We start from the raw sequence: 21833 nt of genomic DNA on the forward strand, positions 1-21833 counted from the left end.
TAAATGTATTGGAATTAACATCAAAATGAAGTATTGTTTTGTCACCTACAATCCAAGGCTGACATTATTTCATTTATACAATTTGACAGATTATGTAATGAATTAAGTGTAAACAAAATATTTAACTATGTAAGTTTAAATAGGATACCAACATATGAACTACAATTTTCCATAAAATAAAATGCAAAAGAAATTCAATACATAAGTCGAATTACAATCAACAAATGCAACTTCAATTTAATATAGATTTCACAACTCTCTAAATACCTCCTTGTATACCACATTTGTAGTTGTATTGGTAACGTTACCGTTCTTGTCAAAGATTAGCAGTTTAAGCCCGTCTCTACTTTTTACTCGAGATAATGCTACGTATAGTTGACCATGCGAAAAAACTCTCTCCTTCAGAAACAAACCCACTCTAGATAGCGACTGTCCTTGACACTTATTTATCGTCATTGCGAAACATACGACCAATGGAAATTGTCTTCGTTGAACTTAAAAGGAATTTTTTTGTCAGTAGGTGTGAGTGACGTCCTATGTATATAAACCGGCTCCCCAATGTTACTTCCAGATATAATTTTAGCTTTTATAACACGATTTCCTAGTGACTTTACTTGAAGTCTGGTTCCATTACATAACCCTCCTTTTTGATCAAGATTTCTTAATAGCATAACCGGAACCCCAACCTTTAGCACCAATTTATGATTCGGCAAACCAGATAATTTTAGCCCGTTTAGAATATCAAGCGAGTACAATGATTCATCAAAATTTTCATTAAGATACTCCTCCTGGCATATACTATCTGAACTTAGATATTCCTTTTCATTACCTGGAAAAATCGATAGCAACCGATCATTGATCTCTTGAACAACTTCATTAGTAGGTGTAAGTAGTGCTCTGTCTTCAAAGAAATTTGTTTCCTTGTAATTTGATAGAATAGAAGGGTAGACAAAGTTAATAAGATCAGAAACAGGATCCAACGAAACTTTAATGAGAAGATCATCAGGAATTTCAATACTTGCTTCCCCATCATTGTTTCCACCAACTTTTCCTTCACCTAAATCCAACAGCCATTAAGCAAACAACTTAGTTTGTTCCATATTAGAGGGATCACCTACTACATGCAACCTCATGTTTTTAGTTAGTCTTAGGATTTTGCATTCTGACCATAAGTAAGACGAACTTAAAGAAGAATTAACTATGTCACTTCTGCTACCGTTTTGAACAACTGGTAAAATTTGCCTGAAATCACCTCCAAAAGCAATTACTTTGCCACCAAACGGCAATGTATTACATTTCAGCACGTCTTTCAAAGTCCTATCTAGTGCTTCAAATGCATGTTTATGAACCATTGGTGCCTCATCCTATATTATCAATCTGGTTTCACTTACAAGTTGGGCATCATCAGTGCCTGGCTTTATAGTACATGAAGAGTCTTCATTTAGGTTTATCGGAATATGAAATCTAGAGTGTGCCGTCCTACCTCCTATCAATAACAAAGATGCAATTCCGCTAGAAGCAACATTTAACACAATCTGACCTTTGGATATTATGCTTGCAGATAATGTCTTCCATAAAAACGTTTTACCAGTTCCACCATAGCCATAAACAAAAAAAACGCCTCCTTTATTTATTTCAACTTCTTCTGTGATTTCAAGGAAAATGCATCTTTGTTCTTCAGTCAATGAAACAAAAAGATTATCGTACTCGTTTTGAAGATCTTGCGGTTCATAATTAAGCTCTTCATTGATCAAAAGATTGTTAGAGGTAGATACAGCATGATCATCAGGGAAAGGCATGGTTTCAAAGTTTCTTAGTGTCGAACCATTCCGAAGTAATAGCTTTTCAATCTCACACAATGTCAAGTTCTTTATTTGATCTTCGGTAAGTGATAAATCTGTAGAAGAAAAACAGAAAATTACAACTTTAGTGTTACATCTATCTATATATCCTTTTATATAAAGTTCTAAAGAAATTAAATGATTAATAAACTTAACTAACCTGTAGAAATTAAAGCACGCTGCTGATTGTAAAGAATACCATCTGACAAAATTTCCCAACTTTTTTCCCAAACAAAATCGGGTCTAGATAGACAGTGAAACGTTAACATCATGGCAAATAAATTTCTTAAATAACCACCGGAACCAGAATTACTTGCTTCTTTAATTGCTTCAATATACTCCATATCATCATCTAGTAGGCCACGCTCATAGCATGCGTCTCTAAACGTAGGGAATACTACACCATTTACAGTGCGGATGTCCTCAAATGATGTTGGACCTTTTACTTTGTTTAGTAGAATTCTTAGAAAATACGCTTCACCATGTGTGGTGACACTGAATGAATTCTACCAATGGAGAACCTAACTTTTCTTCGTTCCCAACAAATTTAGAGGGAAATTCAATATAATTAAGATCTTTTGCCTCATCATAAATTCTATTACACTCCATCCAAGGCGTGAACATTGTTGAAGCCCCATTGAATGGTTTTCAAGGATATCTTCAACATCATCATCCGGACCATAAAAAACTTGTTGCTTATCAGGAAGATGGAATGGAAGTCTGATAACTGAAGGGTATCTATAATATCAAATGAAAAAAATCCTCCAGGCTGCTTCACATGCTGAAAGATATCTACAATCATAGTACTCTTTTATTTCATCCACTCCTTCATCTGAATCATCTTCTTTACTATTTTGTACAACAGAAACAGTTGTTCTGTCCGGACCCTTGTTAATATATTTAAATAAATACTTAATTGATCCACTTTGGTTGCACCACTCCACGTTAATATGTCCCTGATATTTTCTTAAAAGCTTATGGTTATACGGAACAACACTTCGGTTATCTAAGTGAACATCAGACTTGACAACAAAGTTTCCCGAATCTCTTCTTTTGTATATAGGAAAACCCTTTGTGTCAACACAAGTTTCATCATGGAACTTCTTTGGAAATTTTTTTGAGCACTTCTTATTGACCATACAGGAACATTTCATAGTATCAGCACCACATGGACCATGGATCATAAAATCGCTTACAAGTGAATACAGTTCAGGGTCTTGATTCTTGTCCGGAATCTCAGCGGAAATAAGCGGGTCAATATATTCAACCGTTGGAAACTTGTTATCGGGATGCATAAATAAGCATATATGCGCATGAGGCAACCCTCTTTTTTGGAACTCCACCGTGTAAACAACTACATATAATTTAGGAAACGTTAATTATGCTTACTGTTAAATAAACATAATATAACATTATATATATATATGTATATGTTAATGGCAATAAAAGTAGTTTAATAAAAAACTATATCATACCTGCTTGAACTTTTCCGAGCAATGCCTTTTCTTTTAAGTCTTTAATCAATGCATCTAACTTGATTTTAAACAATCTGCGTAATATATCAGGCCTATCTTCGGCCTTAAGCATCGTATCATTAAGAAACCTTTTAACTTCGGGCGAATTTGGATTACATGTAAAAGTTATGAAAAAATCAGGGTATCCAAACCACTTACATAGAGATATGGCGTCTAAATAGTTCTGCATCATGTATCGAGCCCCACCGGTAAAAGATGACGGTAATATAATCCGTTGTCCAACTTTTGAAGCATCTTTATTTCCTTTGTTTTTAATATTGCTTAAATTCTCAAACGTCTCATATCTAAGAGCCTTCTGCTCTCTTCGAATGTAATAGAGCCGTTCACTTTTGATCATCGTATAACCATCAACTAATTGCTGTTGAAACAACCTCCTTGAATTAAGAGTCGTAGAAAACTCATTTTCTCTGTCTTGAATTTGGTAAGCAAAAAATTCTCTCATAGTTGTTTTTTTTCTTTTAGCTTCTGAATCTTGAGCAACACCTCGGTGAAGAATGTCGACTGTGTAAATATCTTCACCATATGGATATATCAATGGATATTGAAGGGCGAGGTACGAAGGATGATGTTCATTTACAGTTTGTAAACCACCTTCTTGAGTTTTCACAATTATGTCACGGTTATCTATACAATCACCAATGTCTCCAACAATTAAAGCAGCAACTTCCGAAGCAGTTGGTAAGTTATAAGTCCTTGCATCATTTTGCCTTCTACCAATAAGTCGTAGCTTTAAGTCAACAGCCAGATTTTCAGAAAAACAATCTCTTGCCATTCGATAGCATTTAACCAACTGATTATGCGAATCTAGCATGTGCTTTAATTGCTGTATAATTTGAAGATCAATCACATTTGAAGTTGATGATTTGCCATTATCGGATTGACTGAAAAATTAAGAAAAATGATTATTAGTATATGTAAAATCAGAGCTGTGATAAATGACAGCGTGCTATAATTTTCTATAAAAATTAAAAGTCATGTATGAATACATACTCAAAAATGCTTTGTCGATTAGAGACTTCATTATCAGTGTAATATATGTATAGTTGAGCGAACTTTGGTTTAGAACCTGTTGCTGGTAGAAGACTTCCAATGCTATGATAATTTTGGCCGCTAAGTCTGAAAATAAACAGAGCGTTACCTTTATTAATGGACTTGTCAATCTTACCACCCATTGATGTAAAGCTCAACATTGAATTGTAACGACGGATATTCTTCAAAAGGAATTTGCTCTTAGCATCAGATGAATTAAAAAGACTGATATAATCTGCTGGCGGTTCCTTTAATTTTGGAAGCTGGACCTTACCGTAGCAACAACACATGAAATAACTAATCTTCTCACCATTTGTTCTTTTGTCCCCTTTTGGCTTCGTCTTTCCATAATTTTGCATGACACATCTCACATATAACACTTTGATCGCTATGATCCGAGTAATCTGATTAAATCATATTATGTTATTTAAAATATTTTAAATAAGTAGTGGCAAGTAATGACTAAGCTAGTTAATAAAATAAATAGAATATTTCAATTCATATATAACCTTTTGAGATTCCTTTGAAAATGTCTTTACCAAATTCTTGATCAACAAACTCTTCTTCTGTCAAATCAAAGCTAGGTATGTCACTTGTGCATATTGTATTCCGTGTTAGCTTTCGTTTTCCTGGAGGTATTTTCGTAAAAGAGCCCTTCCTAGTGAGCGTCGATGTATTTGATGATGTCCCCACATTAGACAATAATGAGAATGTTGACATTATTGGTGTTGCAGTTGTTGGTGTATTGCTGGTATGGTAAATAACTACAAGTAATATTATTAGCTGATTTAGGAATCTAATCAAGATAGTATACTATATCATTCTAATAAATTTGTGTATTATGTAAAATATAATGAGGAATTTATAGAATCTTACCATTGGTGATGTTACTCAGTGGACTTGTAATGTTTATAATTGGAGAGGATTAAGTGGAATTCTTTTGAGGATGTGTTAAAAAATCATGCGAGTTGACATTTTCTTTATCAACCGAAGCATGCCTGTTTGAATTTGATGATATTAAACTGTACTGATGTGTTGTATCATCTGAAATATAAACACAAATATACAACATTAAATGTTATAAGGCATTTGCAAATATTGATTTATTAAAAAAAACTTACATCTTCTTGTTTGTTGTGTTCTATGCATGAGAAGAACTTTCTGGTACAAACTTTCCCCTCTTTCTTTTGTAATTCAAAAAAAGCCTTCTTCTTTTTCTTTGTTGTTTACAATAAGTTTTGTCCATATTGATATCTAAAGAAAAAACACATAAAAAAAGATGCAAATCAATACTACTAAGTTGTAAATCAATAGTACTAAGAACAAAAAACCTCATAGGTTTTAATCGACCAACATACCTATCAGGTCGGTTTAATGTAAGTAATTGTTGGAGATGTAGCAAAAATAAGCTGATACGGAGAACTCAGATCGTATGTGATAGATTCAACAAAATCGATTGGTTAATTTCCTTTGAAAGACGGTCATATAATTGATTAGTTTGTAAAACCTATCACAGAATTGTAAAGAATAGAAAACATGTACCTGGTTGCCAAAAGATTTGAAAACAGAGCCATGATAGAGGAATGAATGTTTAAACAGATTGTATTTGTTTATTAAAATATTAATTAATGTGTTCAAAATTAGATTTTGAACTAAATTAACAACCAAGTCCCCGTTCTAATCTAAGACCCAATTTAAATTGTTTTATAATTAATTAATTGCCAGTTATTAAAAAAATAAAAATAAGTGTTCAAATAATAATAATAATAATAATAATGACAATAACATAAAATATAAAAATACTAATACCGGAAGGTACATGTCTAATGGGTAACCGGGCGCCGGTACTTGTGTAACGCGAAACCGGTTGCAGGACGCGTTCAATACGTAATTGGTCGCCGATAGTGTGCCTACCAGCGCACTGTTATGCGAAATCGGGCCAAATTAAAATAAGTGTTGAAATAATAATAATATAAAATATAAAAATAGTAATACCGTAAGGTAGGCGTCAAATGGGTAGCCGGGTGCCGGTACTTGTGTAATGCCTAACGGTTGCGGGACGCGTTCAATACGTAACTGGTTTTCGGGGCTATTTTATATTTATCCACTCAACTAACAAACAGTCACTTTTCTCTATTTTCGATGGTAGGAAGCCATTGCATTCTTTTGAGCTTAGAAGTTGCAATCCATTTTCAGATTCATTAATGAATTTGACCTGTCTGCTCTCAAACCTATGAGTATGAGTATATAAAGGCCCAACTGACATTTAACTTTTCTCGTAGCTTTGTTACGGTGTATTTTGGTTGGGTAAGTGGTCGACTTTTATCTATTTTCGATATGTTAGGAAGCCTTGCTAAATGTTTAACATTGACGGGTCCATACACATATTTAAAAAATAAAATGTTAGACAACAGAGCTAGGCAAGCAACACCGGCTGTAGCCATGAATTGTAAAAGAAATTGGTTTATGTTAACGCAGATTAAACAACCAAATATGCAACCACAACTTAAAAGTTTAGGTGGTACAAGCAGTAAAGGAATATCTAGATTTAGACATAACATCAACACTATTATAATAATGTAACAATTAAAACATTATAGAAATTAATTCACCAACTTCAAAATAGCATCATAGCAAATTCAAAATTCTTAACGATAAATCCTGAAAAGCAAACAGATTGTTCCAAACATATTAAAAAGCATCCAAAACAAACAAATTGTTCCAAACATATTAAAAAGCATCCAAAACAAAATGACAATTCTTAAAACTTAAGCCACCGATTATTTTTCTTTTTTTGGAATTAGTAGGTTTCCAAACTTCTCATGTTCTTTATCGCCTTTCAAAGGCTTCGCAGCAGCTTTTGTTGCAGAATTAGTTGGCTCTATCTCATCATCGTCGTACACATCAACCAAACTACACTTTAGAGTACTTGAGGACACAAAAGCAGAGTTGCCACATGACAGCGGTGTTGTATTATCACCAATGAACGACATAGAATCCTTATAAAGAAAACAGTAAAGGAAGTAAGTTAATGAAAATTTATATATGGAATAAATATCTACATATAATGTGAAAAAAAATGAAAGGGCACCTTCATATTGACAATATCTTAAGAAATGATATCTCCGGTTGTCACATGCATGGAGTCGGACAAGTCATTCTGTTGAGAAAGCAGCCATGTTTAATTTTAATTAAAAATAAAAAATATTAATATTAGTCATATGAACATTTATACATAACTGCTCTAGATTGAACTTGTTCTCAAGAGTGTCAATTATCTTTGAATCATCAGAAAATTTAGAGATTCCAAAACCTGTTTCTTGTCTATCCACATTATATTTCTTGATATCAATCTTGAAAGCGTATTTCTTCTCCAATAAATTGTTCAAAACATCAGGGAATTGTTCGGATGTTTCACCCTGCAATATATATATATATATATATTGAAAAGTGAAAGTATAAAATACTTATTTCCATGAATTATTCATTTATCTTATTATAAGTATACCTTTATAATACTTTCGACCAAATCATTAGCAGAAACTTTCAAAATTTTAACTGCTTCTCTATCCCATAATGTCAAATCTATGATGCCAGTAGGATCTTGTACTCGTATAAGAATTCTAAACCTTAAAAAAAAAAAAAAAAATTTGAAAGGTTACATTCATGACGTTGGTTACTGAATAGGGCTGCCGGGTCGGGACAGCAACCTGAATCAGTCATGGTAACAGTCCTCTTTGCATTGTAGTTTACATTCATGACGTTGGTTACTGAATAGGGCTGCCGGGTCGGGACAGCAACCTGAATCAGTCATGGTAACAGTCCTCCTTGCATTGTAGTTTACTATGAAGTTTCTAAAAGGCATTAAAATGAAATAAATTTTGACAGTGGAGAAAGAAATCTTTTAAAGACAGTTTTAAAACAAATGAACAAAACTGGTTTCTGGTATTTAGGTGAATATTCGCATATATTATTCATCGAAATTGGTTTAAAAAGGTTGTATAAAAATATAACCAAAACCATAATTGGATAAATGTTTATTTATATACCTATTGATTGGAGAGAACTCTTTATCTTTGCATTTATCATTGCTGCATTTTGTATCACTCTTTCTAACCCCCTTTGGACATGTGCTGCAAGATAAGTAGTACCACTGGCGGTACATACTTAATGGTGCCAAGAATGACGACTGATCTAACCTGTAATAATAGACAAATGATATTGTGATATGTACTATTAGCTTTTTAAATACAATTGAATCTGTTTAATACTAGTAACAGCAAACCGTTTTCATATGGACTTCTACAATGTTATTGAATTCAGTCTTGATACGGAAATCATCTTCAAGAGATCAATTGACAGATTCGCCAATAGACTTCTGACTGGAACCCGTTAGTCCACTTGTTTGCTCAATCAGCCTAAATATATAATTACAACAATTATAGTATTATAGTAATATAAAGTTATAACATGTATTAAGAACATTAAATTTAAACATAATATGCATTAACAGCATATAAAGTTATAACAAACCTTTGCTTAAATGATATTATGGCTTGTTTGCTCAATCAGCCTAAAGATATAATTACAACAACTATAGTATTATAGTAATATAAAGTTATAACATGTATTGAGAACATTAAATTTAAACATAATATGCATTAACAACATATAAAGTTATAACAAACCTTTGCTTAAATGATATTATGGCTTGAATGTCTTCATCGATGAAAAGCTTTGAATAAACAAAGTTGTTTGAAGCTCATGTTTTTTCTACAAAAACGTTTAACATGTTTTTGTTATAAAATAATAAAAAAAGATTGAAAAAATTTAAAATAAACGCGCTTAGTAAACAACATTTTAAAACTTACTTCCCCAAAACTTGAATCTACCAAATTGCAAGATAATTACAACGTTTGTTTTGTCTGGATTATTTGAAATATAATCCGTCATCTGATTAGCATAATCCCCAAAGAACGTGACATTAATAGCATTACGGCTGTATATCAATTCAGATGTATTTTAATATTAAAAAAAATGCTAATTAAAAAAGTAACATAATTATAAAAAAAAACAAACTTCAAATCTTCAAGGTGGACAATAACTTTAGGTGTTGGTTCCCTTCCTTTTCCTAGAAAAGTAGTGGGCTTTTCTAAGCTTGTAATGCATCCAATTCCAATGATATCTGTATAAATACTTTAGATTAAAATAAATTTCTAGATAAAAAATGAAGTGGTATATGTATAAATAGTATAGATTAAAATAAATTTCTGAAAAAAAAAGTGAAGTAAAATTAATTCACTCAGTTACTAACCAACTGTATGAAATGGTGGAAACAGATTGTTGTTCATATCTTCAAAACTTGCAAAAGTAAAGCCATACGGTTCTCCTGAGAAATCAATAACTTCAACAATGTTAGTTTCATGATTAAAAGATACTTTGTTAGGATTCCCCATAAATTTGTTGGCAGCACGATTTTCAGCAAGAGAAGCCTTAGTAATTAAGATAGTAGAGTTGAGCTCAATCAAGCTTTTAAAATTTTGCCAATGTTCGTTAATGATGCTACCCAGCATCTTGTTTCCCTATCATTTAAACATAAAAATACAAGACGTTAATATTCAAGTAGCAAGCATTAAAAATATATGTCTAACCAATACACATTAAATTACCTCTTCATCCACTAAAACCATCTCAACGGTGTGAACTTGACCCTGTAACATATAGCTCATATTTTTCCACAACCGGATAATACGGACCTTGACATTGAAAACCTTTGTTGACACATGAAGTTTGTTGAGCATGGTAATTTGAATATCATCTTCCAAAGTGTTGCTGTGTACGAAAAACGAAAACAGTCACGTATCAACAGTTAATATTTGAATATAAATAATGAATTAAAATTTACCTGGTATTGCCAAGGAGTTGCTTTTCATTGGTAGATGCTGACATGTTGGTTGATATAAACAATTGTAGGATGACGAGGGAGCCGTCCAGTAGTCTTTGATTTATAGCTGCGTTTACATAAACAGTTCCTAAAAAATGGGAAGTGTAACTTCAAAGGAGTAAAGATAGGAGTAAAATGATAAGAAATTCAAATTCGAATAGTCATTATCTTCAAAATGATTAAATTAAAATAATTAATGACATGGAAATATCACTTTAAAAACATTCATCCACTTTACCCATAACTTAACGGTAAATCAACAAACATAACAGCAACAATAATAAAAACACAGAATTTAAAACAATTACTAACCTAATATTGACATTAAAACTATTAATATGGTCAGATACATTCTTAGAGACCCATTTTCAGCAGCTTTCATACTCCCCAGCTATAGTAGCCAGCATTTCATTAGGAATCCCGACCATAACTTCAAAATTCCAGACTTACTCCTATTCCAGCCACTGTATCCTGGCAATGATGCCTTGTGATTTCTAGCATCGTTCCTCTGTATTAATTTAGGAGATCGAAATCGAATAAAGAAAAATAGCTTACCTTATCAAAATCATGAATGGCTAGATGGTGATTCGAATCGTCTATTGAAGATCCTATCTGAAGATTTTAGTTACCTTTTAATTGTGAAATGCAATGTATAATGTCTCTTTTGATTTACCTGTGTATCCAAAAGTATTCAAAGTATCCAATTGCAATAATTCAAAAAAGGTAATAAAGTTGCATAATTAAACAAACAACATATATAAAAATAGTACTTAGCTCAAAATAGAAAATAAATAAACTAAACGAAATTACCAATTTACCCCTAACTTAGCCGAAAAAATAGACAAGGTTAGAAAAAAGTAATAAAATGACAAGTTTTAGAAAAATGAGGTAGCCAATTACAATGAATTCAAAAATGGTACTAAAGTTGAGTAATTAAACAAACCGCATGTACGAAATGGCACTTAACTCTACTTATAAACAAATCAAGCTTTCTAATCTTTCGTGATGAAGTTTTTGTTACATATATAACCCCGAATTTTGTGCGAAATGGAGTTTTATTTTCTTTGTAAATTGAGTTTTAACTCTCTTGCATATAGTTATGTAACACATGTTTTGACCCATAATGAGGCTTTAGTAAAAATGAAAACAAGGTATTTAGTATATGCATGTCATAGCTCTTTAATTATAGTTTATTAATGGCTAATATATTTCATTTTTCTTACAAAAATGGAACCGATTAACGGGATACATGAAGCATCCAAGCTTGCACCGGAAGATTTTATAAGCAACATGACAGATATTGTGATAACTAATATTATGAATCGGTTGTCGTTACAAGACGCGGTGAGTACTGATATCTTTTCAAAAACCTGAAGGTTTAAGTGGACTATGCTTAGCCACCTCGTATTTGATGACAACTTCTTTGAGTGTTTAACAAATACACAAGCCAAAAGGAATCATGTGAGAGTTATAAGTAGGTTTTTTCTTCATCTTAGAGGCGCCATTACTAAATTTGTTCTCTTCACAGATAACTACGGTTACTCCATATTGGATGACGATATCAGTCACTGGATTTTGTTCTTGTCCAGAAAATTAAGGAAGTAAGGACCTCACTCTTGAGAATTTGGATGGAAGACCGTTTAAGATACCCACCTATCTTTTCTCTTGTTTAGAGTTGAAACATTTGAAACTTCGCAATTGTTGTTTCATTCCTCCACTAGCATTTCATGGTTTTCCGTTTTCCAAACCTATTGAGCTTAGAGTTGTCTATGCAATTTGGAGAAAACAGTGAACTTGAGAAGGTTATTACTCGGTGTCCCTTACTTGATATTCTGAAACTAGATGATGTACAACTAGTTGTGTTTGCAAAACTTGAAAATCTCTAAATATACGTTTAGACAATGGTATGACGTTATCACGTGCTCTTGAATTGATTTCGAGCTTCCCAAATCTGCCGACTCTTGAAATGATAGTCAATGACCGGGTATGTAAAATACCACTCGCCTTAAAATATCATAGTTTTTGCATTTAAATACTAGTTGGTTATTAATGTATTATTGCAGCATGATGCACGCCCGCCACCACGGGTAGACTACAATACAATGGGCCTGTTGCAGCTTTGGAGTGTGAGGTTTACAAATTTGAAAGGTTCGGAGAATGAAATATGTTTAATAAAATATTTACTTGTGTGCTCCCCTCTCCTAAAAAGGATTGCTATTCACCCCCCGACGGGTCTCTACCGCGTGATATGCTGTTGGTGTTTTCTACGAAGTTGTTGAAGCTTCAACGAGCCGTTGATATTGGGTCTGTACTAATTTTAGTTGTTTTGAACTTATCTTTTATTTGCTGCAAATTTGTATGAACTTATGCACTTTGTGTAATATGCTTTAATGATCTCAGCAAGGGGAAATTATCTTTTAGTTGCCTACATATCTTTTCTCTTTTATTTGCTGCAAGATAATAGATAATAATATTTTTTGAGCTGTAAACTTTCAACACCTGGTTGGATGTAAAAGTAATAAATACTCTGGTTGGTCTGCTGCAAAATCATATAATAGTTTGTTGCAGTTAACAAAAGTAGTATAATTGCTAAAAATATATAAAAAAAAATTGATGGTTGCTAAAAAAAATACTAAAATCATGAATATATTATGCTGTGAAAAAAATTTCGTGATGTCAACAAACTTTTCGTCTCGACATATTTGGTCAGTTGACTTGGACGTCACGACTCCGTTGTCATTATGTACAAATTTATACTAGGTTTGATAAATCGTGAAAAACAACATATTAAAATTCTAGATTATGACATACACGTAAAAGAAAGCTATTATAAAGAAAAAAAATACTTTTTTTTGAACGATCAATAAAAACTTTCATCATCACCAAACGGTATAGTTAAGGTATTAACTAATCCAGGTGCACAAGAAAACCCAATGGAATTTACAAACAAAAACAAGTGTAATTGATAAGTACTTCGGCATACTCACATGTTATAAATTTAAAGTACGCCATATCTCCCACGTAATTAGCTCCTTCTTTGCCATATTCCGAACCCAAATATAACCAATGTTTTAATGTCTCTCACCACTTTATCACCTTGTGCTTGTTTTTGGTTATAGACCGTATACACCAAATTGTAAGGAGGCATATTGCATGAAACACTCTTGCCTTCCGCTTTGCTTATACATCTCCAAAATATCATGAATACTAAAAGCAAAGAAAATGAGAGTCTTGCGCCACTGCGATCGAATCACCTGCCAAGTTACCTGAGCAAAGCCACATGAAACGTAAATGCCCTCCGCCGAGTCTTCTACCTCACCACAAACCGGGCATGTAACCAAAGGAGCCGCCACATTATGTTTAGTTAATGCCACTAGTGATGTACTTTATCCATTTCAGCTCTCCATGTAAATACACCAATCTTTTTCGGTACCCGGTTATTCCAATAAAAATAGCTAAACCCAAACCTGTTTCCTCATTTCAATTTGGATACATTACCAAACCGTATGTTACCAAATCGTATGTCATATTACGATACCAGAGGCCGGCTTACTAAACTATAAGTTTCATTAGGACATGTTGGCTGACAAATTGGATTCTATTAATCCCACGTTTTAAGGTTGGCCGATAATAATCCTATCATAGAAAATCCCTGCCACCGGTCCCACCTTTTATTTTCATTGGACCCTGTTAAAAATAACTTAACTCCGTTAAGCTTTTTCCTGATTTCAAACTGATTATTTTGGGCTTTTAATCAAAAGGATGATACGAGTTGATTGATATAAAACCTACCTCAAAACGGTGCTTCATTTCGGAAGTTTAAACTTCCGGTTAACAAAAACCAAGCCGTTTCTAAATAAGCCTTACAAATAATCAGTTTAAAATATGGAAAAAGCTTTAAAGAGTTAAGTTAAATTTAACTGGTTCCAATGAAACAAAACAATTTGGCTTGCTGAATTTAGAAAAACAATATATATTACAAAGACAGACCTGATATCATTTGCCATCAAATTCTCCGATCAATCGTCGTTAGATCCAAATCCAATCGCCGGCGAGCATGACGTGGCACGCCGTTCTCCTCCTCTCCGCCGCCTCCTTCCTCTCGTCGCCGGTGGTGGCTTCCGAGTACGACCACAAGGTTGGCTAACTAACGCCAAACCCTAATTATTTTAATTACAACACTCAGCATTCAATTTCGTACATCTTTCATTATCAATGCCTGCATTTTACAATTCAGTGCAATTGAATTTCATTAGTTTTGTTTTATGTAGCGAGATTTAGCTCCAGATTTGAGGTTTGTAGTTTTTGCTAGGGTTTAGATACCTATTAGTGTGTAGGTGTAAGCAAGCCAAACCGCTCATTCGAATCGAGCCGGGTTTTAATAAACGAGCTAGAGCCCGATCCTAAACAAGCCTCTTATCTAATATATTTATATAATAACTGTTATTATATATAAACATATGATAAAACTAATTAAATAATAGTTGTTATATTATGTATAAAATTATTATTATTATTATTATTATTATTATTATTATTATTATAAATGTATATGTAAATAATTAAAAAACAATAAACGAGCTGAGACTGAGCCAAGCTCCAACTTGACTAAATAATCACGATCCGAACTCGAGTTTTAGAAATACGGCTCTAGACGAGCTGAGCTTGAGTTTAGCTTGGATTTTTTTACATCCGTATCAGTTTGGATGCTCCATTAATCGATATTTACAATTTAATTGGATTTGTAATTTGGTGTAATCATATGTGTTTTTCCAATTAAAAAAATAATAAACAAGCTGAGACCGAGACCAAGCTTGAATTCAGCCCGGCTCGTTTACACCCCTATTAGTTTGTGGTACTCCTTTAATCGATATTTACAATTAAATGGACTTATATTCTGGCGTAATCGTGTGTAGTTTTCCAGTTGTATTGATTCTACTCTGTATACATTATGATTTGTTTTGCAGTATCATACAGATGATCCAGTCAACCTTTGGGTGAATAAAGTTGGGCCTTATAATAACCCACAGGAAACATATAACTACTACAGTCTTCCATTTTGTCGTAAGCCGGGTAACCCTGGGCACAAATGGGGTGGTCTAGGTGAAGTATTGGGTGGAAACGAACTTATTGATAGTCAATTTGACATCAAGTTTCAGAGTAAGTTGGTAATTGTTTCTTGCAATGTTTTAGCTTACGTAATCAAATTGTACATGACATAAGTAACATGTATCAATTTGCAGAGAATGTTGAGAAGGCTACAATTTGTAAACTTGACCTTGATGAATCAAAGGTTAATCAGTTTAAAGAAGCCATTGAGAATAACTATTGGTTTGAGTTTTTCATGGGTGCGCTTTTTAGTCTTCTGTTCACATTATACTTGCATATGTTTATTGTTTCATCTTCTTCTTTCTGATATCATTTTCTTTGGTTTTTGCTGTTTGGAATCCTAACTCAGATGACCTGCCATTCTGGGGTATGCATCATCTATCAAAACCACCTTTGTTTACACAATTTCATATTTTAATGTTCTAGTATATCATACTAATGTTTATAATTTTTTTACAATTGTTGTTTATACAGGTTTTGTTGGGGAGATACATACTGATAAGAATAGTGATAGCAAACATATGCTATTTACTCATAAGAATATTACTATGAAATACAACAAAGATCAGGTCTTTATCTTATATCTGTATACGAGCTTGTACAGTGGTAATTTGGTTTCATAGTAACTGTTTTCTTATCTCATGGGTTCTTATTATTACAGATCATTCATGTTAATCTCACTCAAGAGAACCCAAAACCACTGGAAGCTGGGAAAACACTAGACATGACTTACTCGGTCACATGGACTGAAACTAATATCACTTTTGCACGCCGTTTTGATGTTTACTTGGATTATCATTTCTTTGAGCATCAGGTATCTTATTGAGTATTGAACAAATTATAAAACTTTATGAAATTAATATGTAAAATGACAAATTCTGTGAGAAAAGAGATGAAAGTAAAAATCTCCCACATTAGGTTAATATGGGTAAATAGGTAATTTTATCTTATGCTATGATAATCATTGTTTGTTGTCACTGAAACTAATTTTATCTCTCATTTATGAAAGTTCATCATGAGGTTACACTTGTGTGTTGATTTGTGCAGATTCATTGGTTTTCTATTTTTAACTCGTTTATGATGGTTATCTTCCTCACTGGTTTGGTTTCAATGATTTTGATGCGGACTCTTAGAAATGATTATGCTAAGTATGCTCGGGAAGATGATGACCTGGAAACTCTGGTATGTTGCTCTTAGTTAATGAGATTCATAAATTGGAGCATTCTAGGCACCAATTATTTGAATTTTAAAATGTTTGATTGTTTAGGAAAGAGATGTAAGTGAAGAATCTGGTTGGAAGCTTGTGCATGGAGATGTTTTCCGACCACCTCGTAATTTGGTTTTGTTGTCAGCGGTGGTTGGAACGGGCGCTCAATTGGCGCTGCTGATTCTTCTTGTCATTTTATTTGCAATTGTTGCAACATTGTACATTGGGTATGTTATACCGTATTTCCACATTATGGGTGAATTTGGATCCGTTTGGCTACGTTTTTTTAGCTATGCTACTTTATGATCCGGTTGAGACAGAACATAACCCGATTAACCAATTCATATATAGAAGGTCAAAAGTGCCACCTATTCTACTTAGTAGTTACCCGTTATGCCTCAATAGAGGTTGCAATTTTGACCTGGTTAATTATGAATGGGTTGATCTGGGGTATGTTTTATATCTAGTGTGCAAATGTCAAATGGAAGAAGAAAAAAAGTTAGCTAAAAAGGATATGGTATAAAGTAGCCAAAAAGTGTTACCTTTTGAAATCATATTTAACACACATGTTTAAAACTTAGATTGTTATTGTAAAATGCTACTTTTTGTAGAACAAAATTACTTTATTGTAATACCAAGATGATTATTGTAACATGCTACTTTTTGAGATCATATTTATCACACATTATATGCTGAAAATTAAAATAGTTGCACAAAAGTGTTTTTTGTTTCTCAACCCAATCTCATTTTGACCCACCGTTTACCCAACCCATTCAATTTTGCTATCTTGATCTTGTTAATTCTCATATTAAAAGAGAAGTTTTTTGTTAATATAGGAGAGGAGCGATTGTTACTACGTTCATCGTGTGTTATGCTCTGACATCATTCGTCTCAGGTTATGTGAGTGGTGGCATGTATTCACGCCATGGTGGTAAGTACCCTGAGTTTTGATGTTTCTGTTTCTCTTTTTAGTCTTAAAAACACATTTAAAATCTTAGATATTCATTTGATTTGCTAAGTTTTTTTTTGTTATCCGTACAGGGAAAAACTGGATAAAGTCGATGATCCTAACCGCATCTCTTTTCCCATTTTTGTGCTTTGGAATTGGCTTTGTTTTAAACACAATTGCTATATTCTACGGGTCTCTTGCAGCAATTCCATTTGGCACAATGGTGGTTGTTTTTGTTATATGGGGTTTCATTTCTTTCCCTTTAGCTTTATTTGGTACAGTTGTTGGAAGAAACTGGAGTGGGGCCCCAAACAACCCGTGTCGTGTGAAGACCATTCCTCGCCCTATACCTGAAAAGAAGTGGTATCTCACACCATCTGTAGTCTCCATAATGGGAGGATTGCTACCTTTTGGCAGTATTTTCATTGAAATGTATTTTGTCTTCACATCTTTTTGGAATTACAAGGTATCTTATCTTCAAATCCTTGTATTTTTGGCTTTTAAAGTTTTGGTTCAATTGCTATAATGTTACTTAAATTTTATTATACATTTGTTGGCAGGTGTACTATGTTTATGGTTTTATGCTGCTCGTTTTTCTGATTCTCATCATTGTGACCGTATGCGTGACAATTGTGGGAACATATTTCCTGCTAAATGCTGAGAATTACCACTGGCAATGGACTTCCTTTTTCTCTGCAGCCTCTACAGCTATTTATGTCTACTTGTATTCAGTATATTATTATTACGTCAAGACCAAGATGTCGGGGTTTTTCCAAACCACATTCTACTTTGGATACACTGCCATGTTCTGCCTCGGTTTAGGAATTCTTTGTGGTAGTTTACATTACATTTTCTTTATTCAGTAATTCTCTTTTATGCCTCATTTTACAAACTGAATCTCTCTTTCTTTTAAATGTCCAGGAGCTGTCGGGTATTTGGGCTCTAATCTCTTTGTGAGGCGGATTTACCGAAACATTAAGTGTGATTAGGGAACACTTTTAACAGCAGACAAACGCCCCACAGTGGTGTTCCCGGTTTTGTAGTTTATTTTGTTGATACCAAATGAAGATTTGGAGCAGATTTAAAAGCGGGTGTTCATCGACTGGCTTCTTTTTATTTTGGTAACTTTTACCGATGAGGTCTTTCGTTTTTCCATGTATGGAATGAATGAATGTGGAAGAAAGGTCTAGGAATATGCTTTATTGGGGGTGGGGTGTTACTGTGGTTTACTTGAGTGTTAATGTATCAAGGAAACTCGAGAAAAAACTTGTCATATACATATTCTATTATATTCTTGTTCATCAGCCATTCCATAAAATTAAATTGAATCTTCATTTACCATTTGATAGAAGTGGGTTCATTTTAAAACAAGTAATTGGAGCATTGTTAGGATCCTATATAGTTATGTTTTTTATACCCAACATAAAAAAAGGTTTTTGTTTGGTTATTAAATAGATGGGCCGGGTTAGGTTAAATAACATCAAACAAAATTTTCCTTTCCAACTATTTTATTGAATTTTATAAACTATTATTATATTAACATTATTTTTTTTTAAAAAAAAAAAATCCTATTTCATTAGCAGAAAACTTCAGTTTATGAGTTTCAATTTCTTTTTTTTTTGAACGGTCAATGAATCCTCCAAATGGGCGACTGTTCATCGTATCAGGATACACTCGTATTTCGATCTAGAAAAAACCCTCACCTAAGGCCAACGCCTGTGAACACTCGCCCGAAGGCACACACGACAGTGCGGTGAGATAAAACTCGTTCAGTTCAAGGATCAAACTAGTGAAAGCCACCTAATCGCCTAGTCTTTCATCATCACCCTGGTGTCTTTGAAACTAAATGCTGTGAGCAGGAATCGAACCTGGGTCATATAGCCTCTGAAACTAAATGCTGTGGGCAGGAATCAAACCCGAGTCATATGAAACACAAAGTCTCTCCTTATCACTCCACCAGCTCATTGGCATGAGTTTCAATTTCAAACAATACTTTCTCACTTTATCTTTACTTTTCTAATTATTGCCCTCAAATGGTGATAAAGCATTAATAATTCTATAATTTAGAAAAATTGTGTGACATTTATAGAAAAGTGCATCCAAAGATGACATTCAATAAAAGAAAACATTTAAACAGAAAAACATGTGAATCCAAACCAACTGAACAACAATGTTGTAGATAACAAGATAAAACTCACCACAAAATCTTGCCACGTGGCAGAAATCTCATCCAAAAAACACACTATTTCCACAAGCCTCCGGCTTCTCCTCTCATTCATTCATAGCTTCATCCTCACCACCCACCCTTAACTCTCTCCATGGCAGCAGCCACCGCCTCCCTCACCGGCAGCATCAGCATCCTCCGCCGCCCACTCACCACCACCAAACCATCCACTCTATTCAACCTGAAGCCCAACTCCGGCAGAGTGAGAATGATGGCCAGCCACAAGGTGACACTCATCACCCCGGATGGAAAGAAGGAGTTCACATGCCCTGATAATGCCTACATTCTTGACCATGCAGAGGAGGAACTTGGTATTGACTTGCCCTACTCATGCAGGGCTGGTTCATGCTCTTCATGTGCTGGGAAGATCGTCTCAGGCAAAGTTGACCAGTCGGATGGAGGCTTCCTTGATGATGACCAGATTGAAGAAGGCTGGGTGCTAACTTGTGTGGCTTATCCCCAAAGTGATGTTGTCATTGAGACACACAAGGAGGAGGAGCTTGTTGGTTAAGTTAGCTTTACTTTAGTAACATTTATTATTATTATTATTATTATTATTATTATTTTCATTAATAAGTTTGATGATGTGCTACTTAGTTATAAAGATGTATAATGTCTTTACATAAACATCACTTCTTTGTTTACATTTTGTGAGTTTTGTTATGATGTATGTTTCTTGGTTTGCAGTAGTGGGAGTGTAAACTAGTCATGTCTAATCTTTTTTGACCAAATACTGTTTAGGTATATCATGGGACATTGACTTAGCCTCTATTTGAATCTAGTTAAAGATTCATGAAAGGGTTCACCCATGTGCTAACTGAATGGCTAATAGCCATTTGGGAATCGCTTGTCTTGCTTATCGGATAATATTCATCAGGGAGGAGTTGTATTTCCTTCCATGCGTGAATACTATCTGATGGCAAGGTTAATGTTGAGACCCCGATTCGCCCCGTGTTTGGAATGGATTTGGGTCTCATTGTGGAGGGAGGAGAATCCTCTGGCTCGGATCCGTTTTTGTTATTGTCGTCTTTCAGTTCTTTAATTGTACCTAACTGCATATGCTTTAGTATGCAAATAGAGGGTGAGTGTGTGTGTGAGAGAGAGAGAGAGAGAGAGAGAGAGAGGTGCTTATGTGAAATTCTTGATGATTTAGGTGATTCAAGTTTTAGGTGGTTGACTAGAAATTAAGTGATATTAGGTTTGCTATCTCAAACAGCTGATTACAGCTTGCATTCCATGTGGCTGCCCACTTCATCCAATTGTTCAACAAGTGTCATTCATGTGGAATCCGCTATCTCAAATAGCGGATTACGCAAAGTTCTTTTACCGACATTTACCGTCTGGAAACTCTACGTAATCCGCTATTTGAGATAGCGGATTTCACATATACGACACTAGTTGAACAATTGGAAGACGTGGACAGTCACGTGGAGAGTAAGCTAACGTGTACTAGTAATCCGCTATCTGAGATAACAAATTATCTAAATATTTAAATTCTAGTCAACCACAAAAAACCACTTTTTTTTCTTTAAATCACCTAATCCAAATCCAGCAAAAAAAAAAAAAATCATGTTTATGTATTAGTTAATGACTCATCATAGATAATTGAATGCACATTGAGTATTGAATGTATTGGCCGTTGAGTCATGAGTTACACCGAATGCCTCTCCTATATATATATATATATATAGCTAGAGGAGAAGGTTACATGCAAAAGAAAGAAGCTCTAATTTATTATCTCATGGTCTTTGCTTCTTGAATTCTTCCTCAACCCATTGTACCTTGTTCCCTCTTTTGCCCGAGGTCCCATCCACCAGTCGGCGTGGATCTTCCTTTCTTCGCGCATGGGGCCTTTGACTCCCTTTCTTGGCTAGAGGTAGTTGGGAGCATTTAATGTTTTGTTTCCTTCTCCTTATCTTATTTGATTAGATGTCTTGTGAGGGGATTTGTACTTTCCAACTACATTAGTTCCTTTAGTCCTTCACTAGATATCCT

At 34.0% G+C, this 21833-nt stretch overlaps 2 protein-coding genes and 2 pseudogenes across 2 annotated transcripts; 2 read left to right on the forward strand and 2 right to left on the reverse strand.

Annotated features, from left to right (window-relative positions):
- Nucleotides 1-249: 249 nt before the first annotated feature.
- On the reverse strand, nt 250-7398 carry LOC143625444 (uncharacterized; annotated as a pseudogene).
- Nucleotides 7399-8818: 1420 nt separating this feature from the next.
- LOC143625543 (uncharacterized) lies at nt 8819-10354 on the reverse strand. Its single transcript, XM_077095866.1, has 6 exons — nt 10311-10354; nt 10075-10237; nt 9720-9987; nt 9485-9590; nt 9277-9404; nt 8819-8823 (listed from the first exon to the last, which is right to left on the reverse strand). The coding sequence occupies exons 1-6, from the start codon at nt 10352-10354 to the stop codon at nt 8819-8821; spliced, it is 714 nt and encodes a 237-aa protein (XP_076951981.1).
- A 3986-nt stretch (nt 10355-14340) lies between these two features.
- On the forward strand, nt 14341-18706 carry LOC143552045 (transmembrane 9 superfamily member 1-like). The gene is made up of 12 exons (XM_077042380.1): nt 14341-14487; nt 15317-15509; nt 15593-15697; nt 15808-15825; nt 15933-16027; nt 16120-16272; nt 16506-16640; nt 16726-16892; nt 17502-17596; nt 17707-18080; nt 18175-18448; nt 18536-18706. The coding sequence occupies exons 1-12, from the start codon at nt 14407-14409 to the stop codon at nt 18601-18603; spliced, it is 1758 nt and encodes a 585-aa protein (XP_076898495.1). The 5' UTR covers nt 14341-14406; the 3' UTR covers nt 18604-18706.
- A 1226-nt stretch (nt 18707-19932) lies between these two features.
- On the forward strand, nt 19933-20349 carry LOC143625618 (ferredoxin pseudogene; annotated as a pseudogene).
- Nucleotides 20350-21833: the final 1484 nt, after the last annotated feature.

The sequence above is a fragment of the Bidens hawaiensis genome, unplaced genomic scaffold (assembly GCF_021521415.1).
Source record: "Bidens hawaiensis isolate Kalapana, Puna unplaced genomic scaffold, B.hawaiensis_p1.1 tig00000055_1, whole genome shotgun sequence".
Taxonomy (NCBI): Eukaryota; Viridiplantae; Streptophyta; class Magnoliopsida; order Asterales; family Asteraceae; genus Bidens; species Bidens hawaiensis.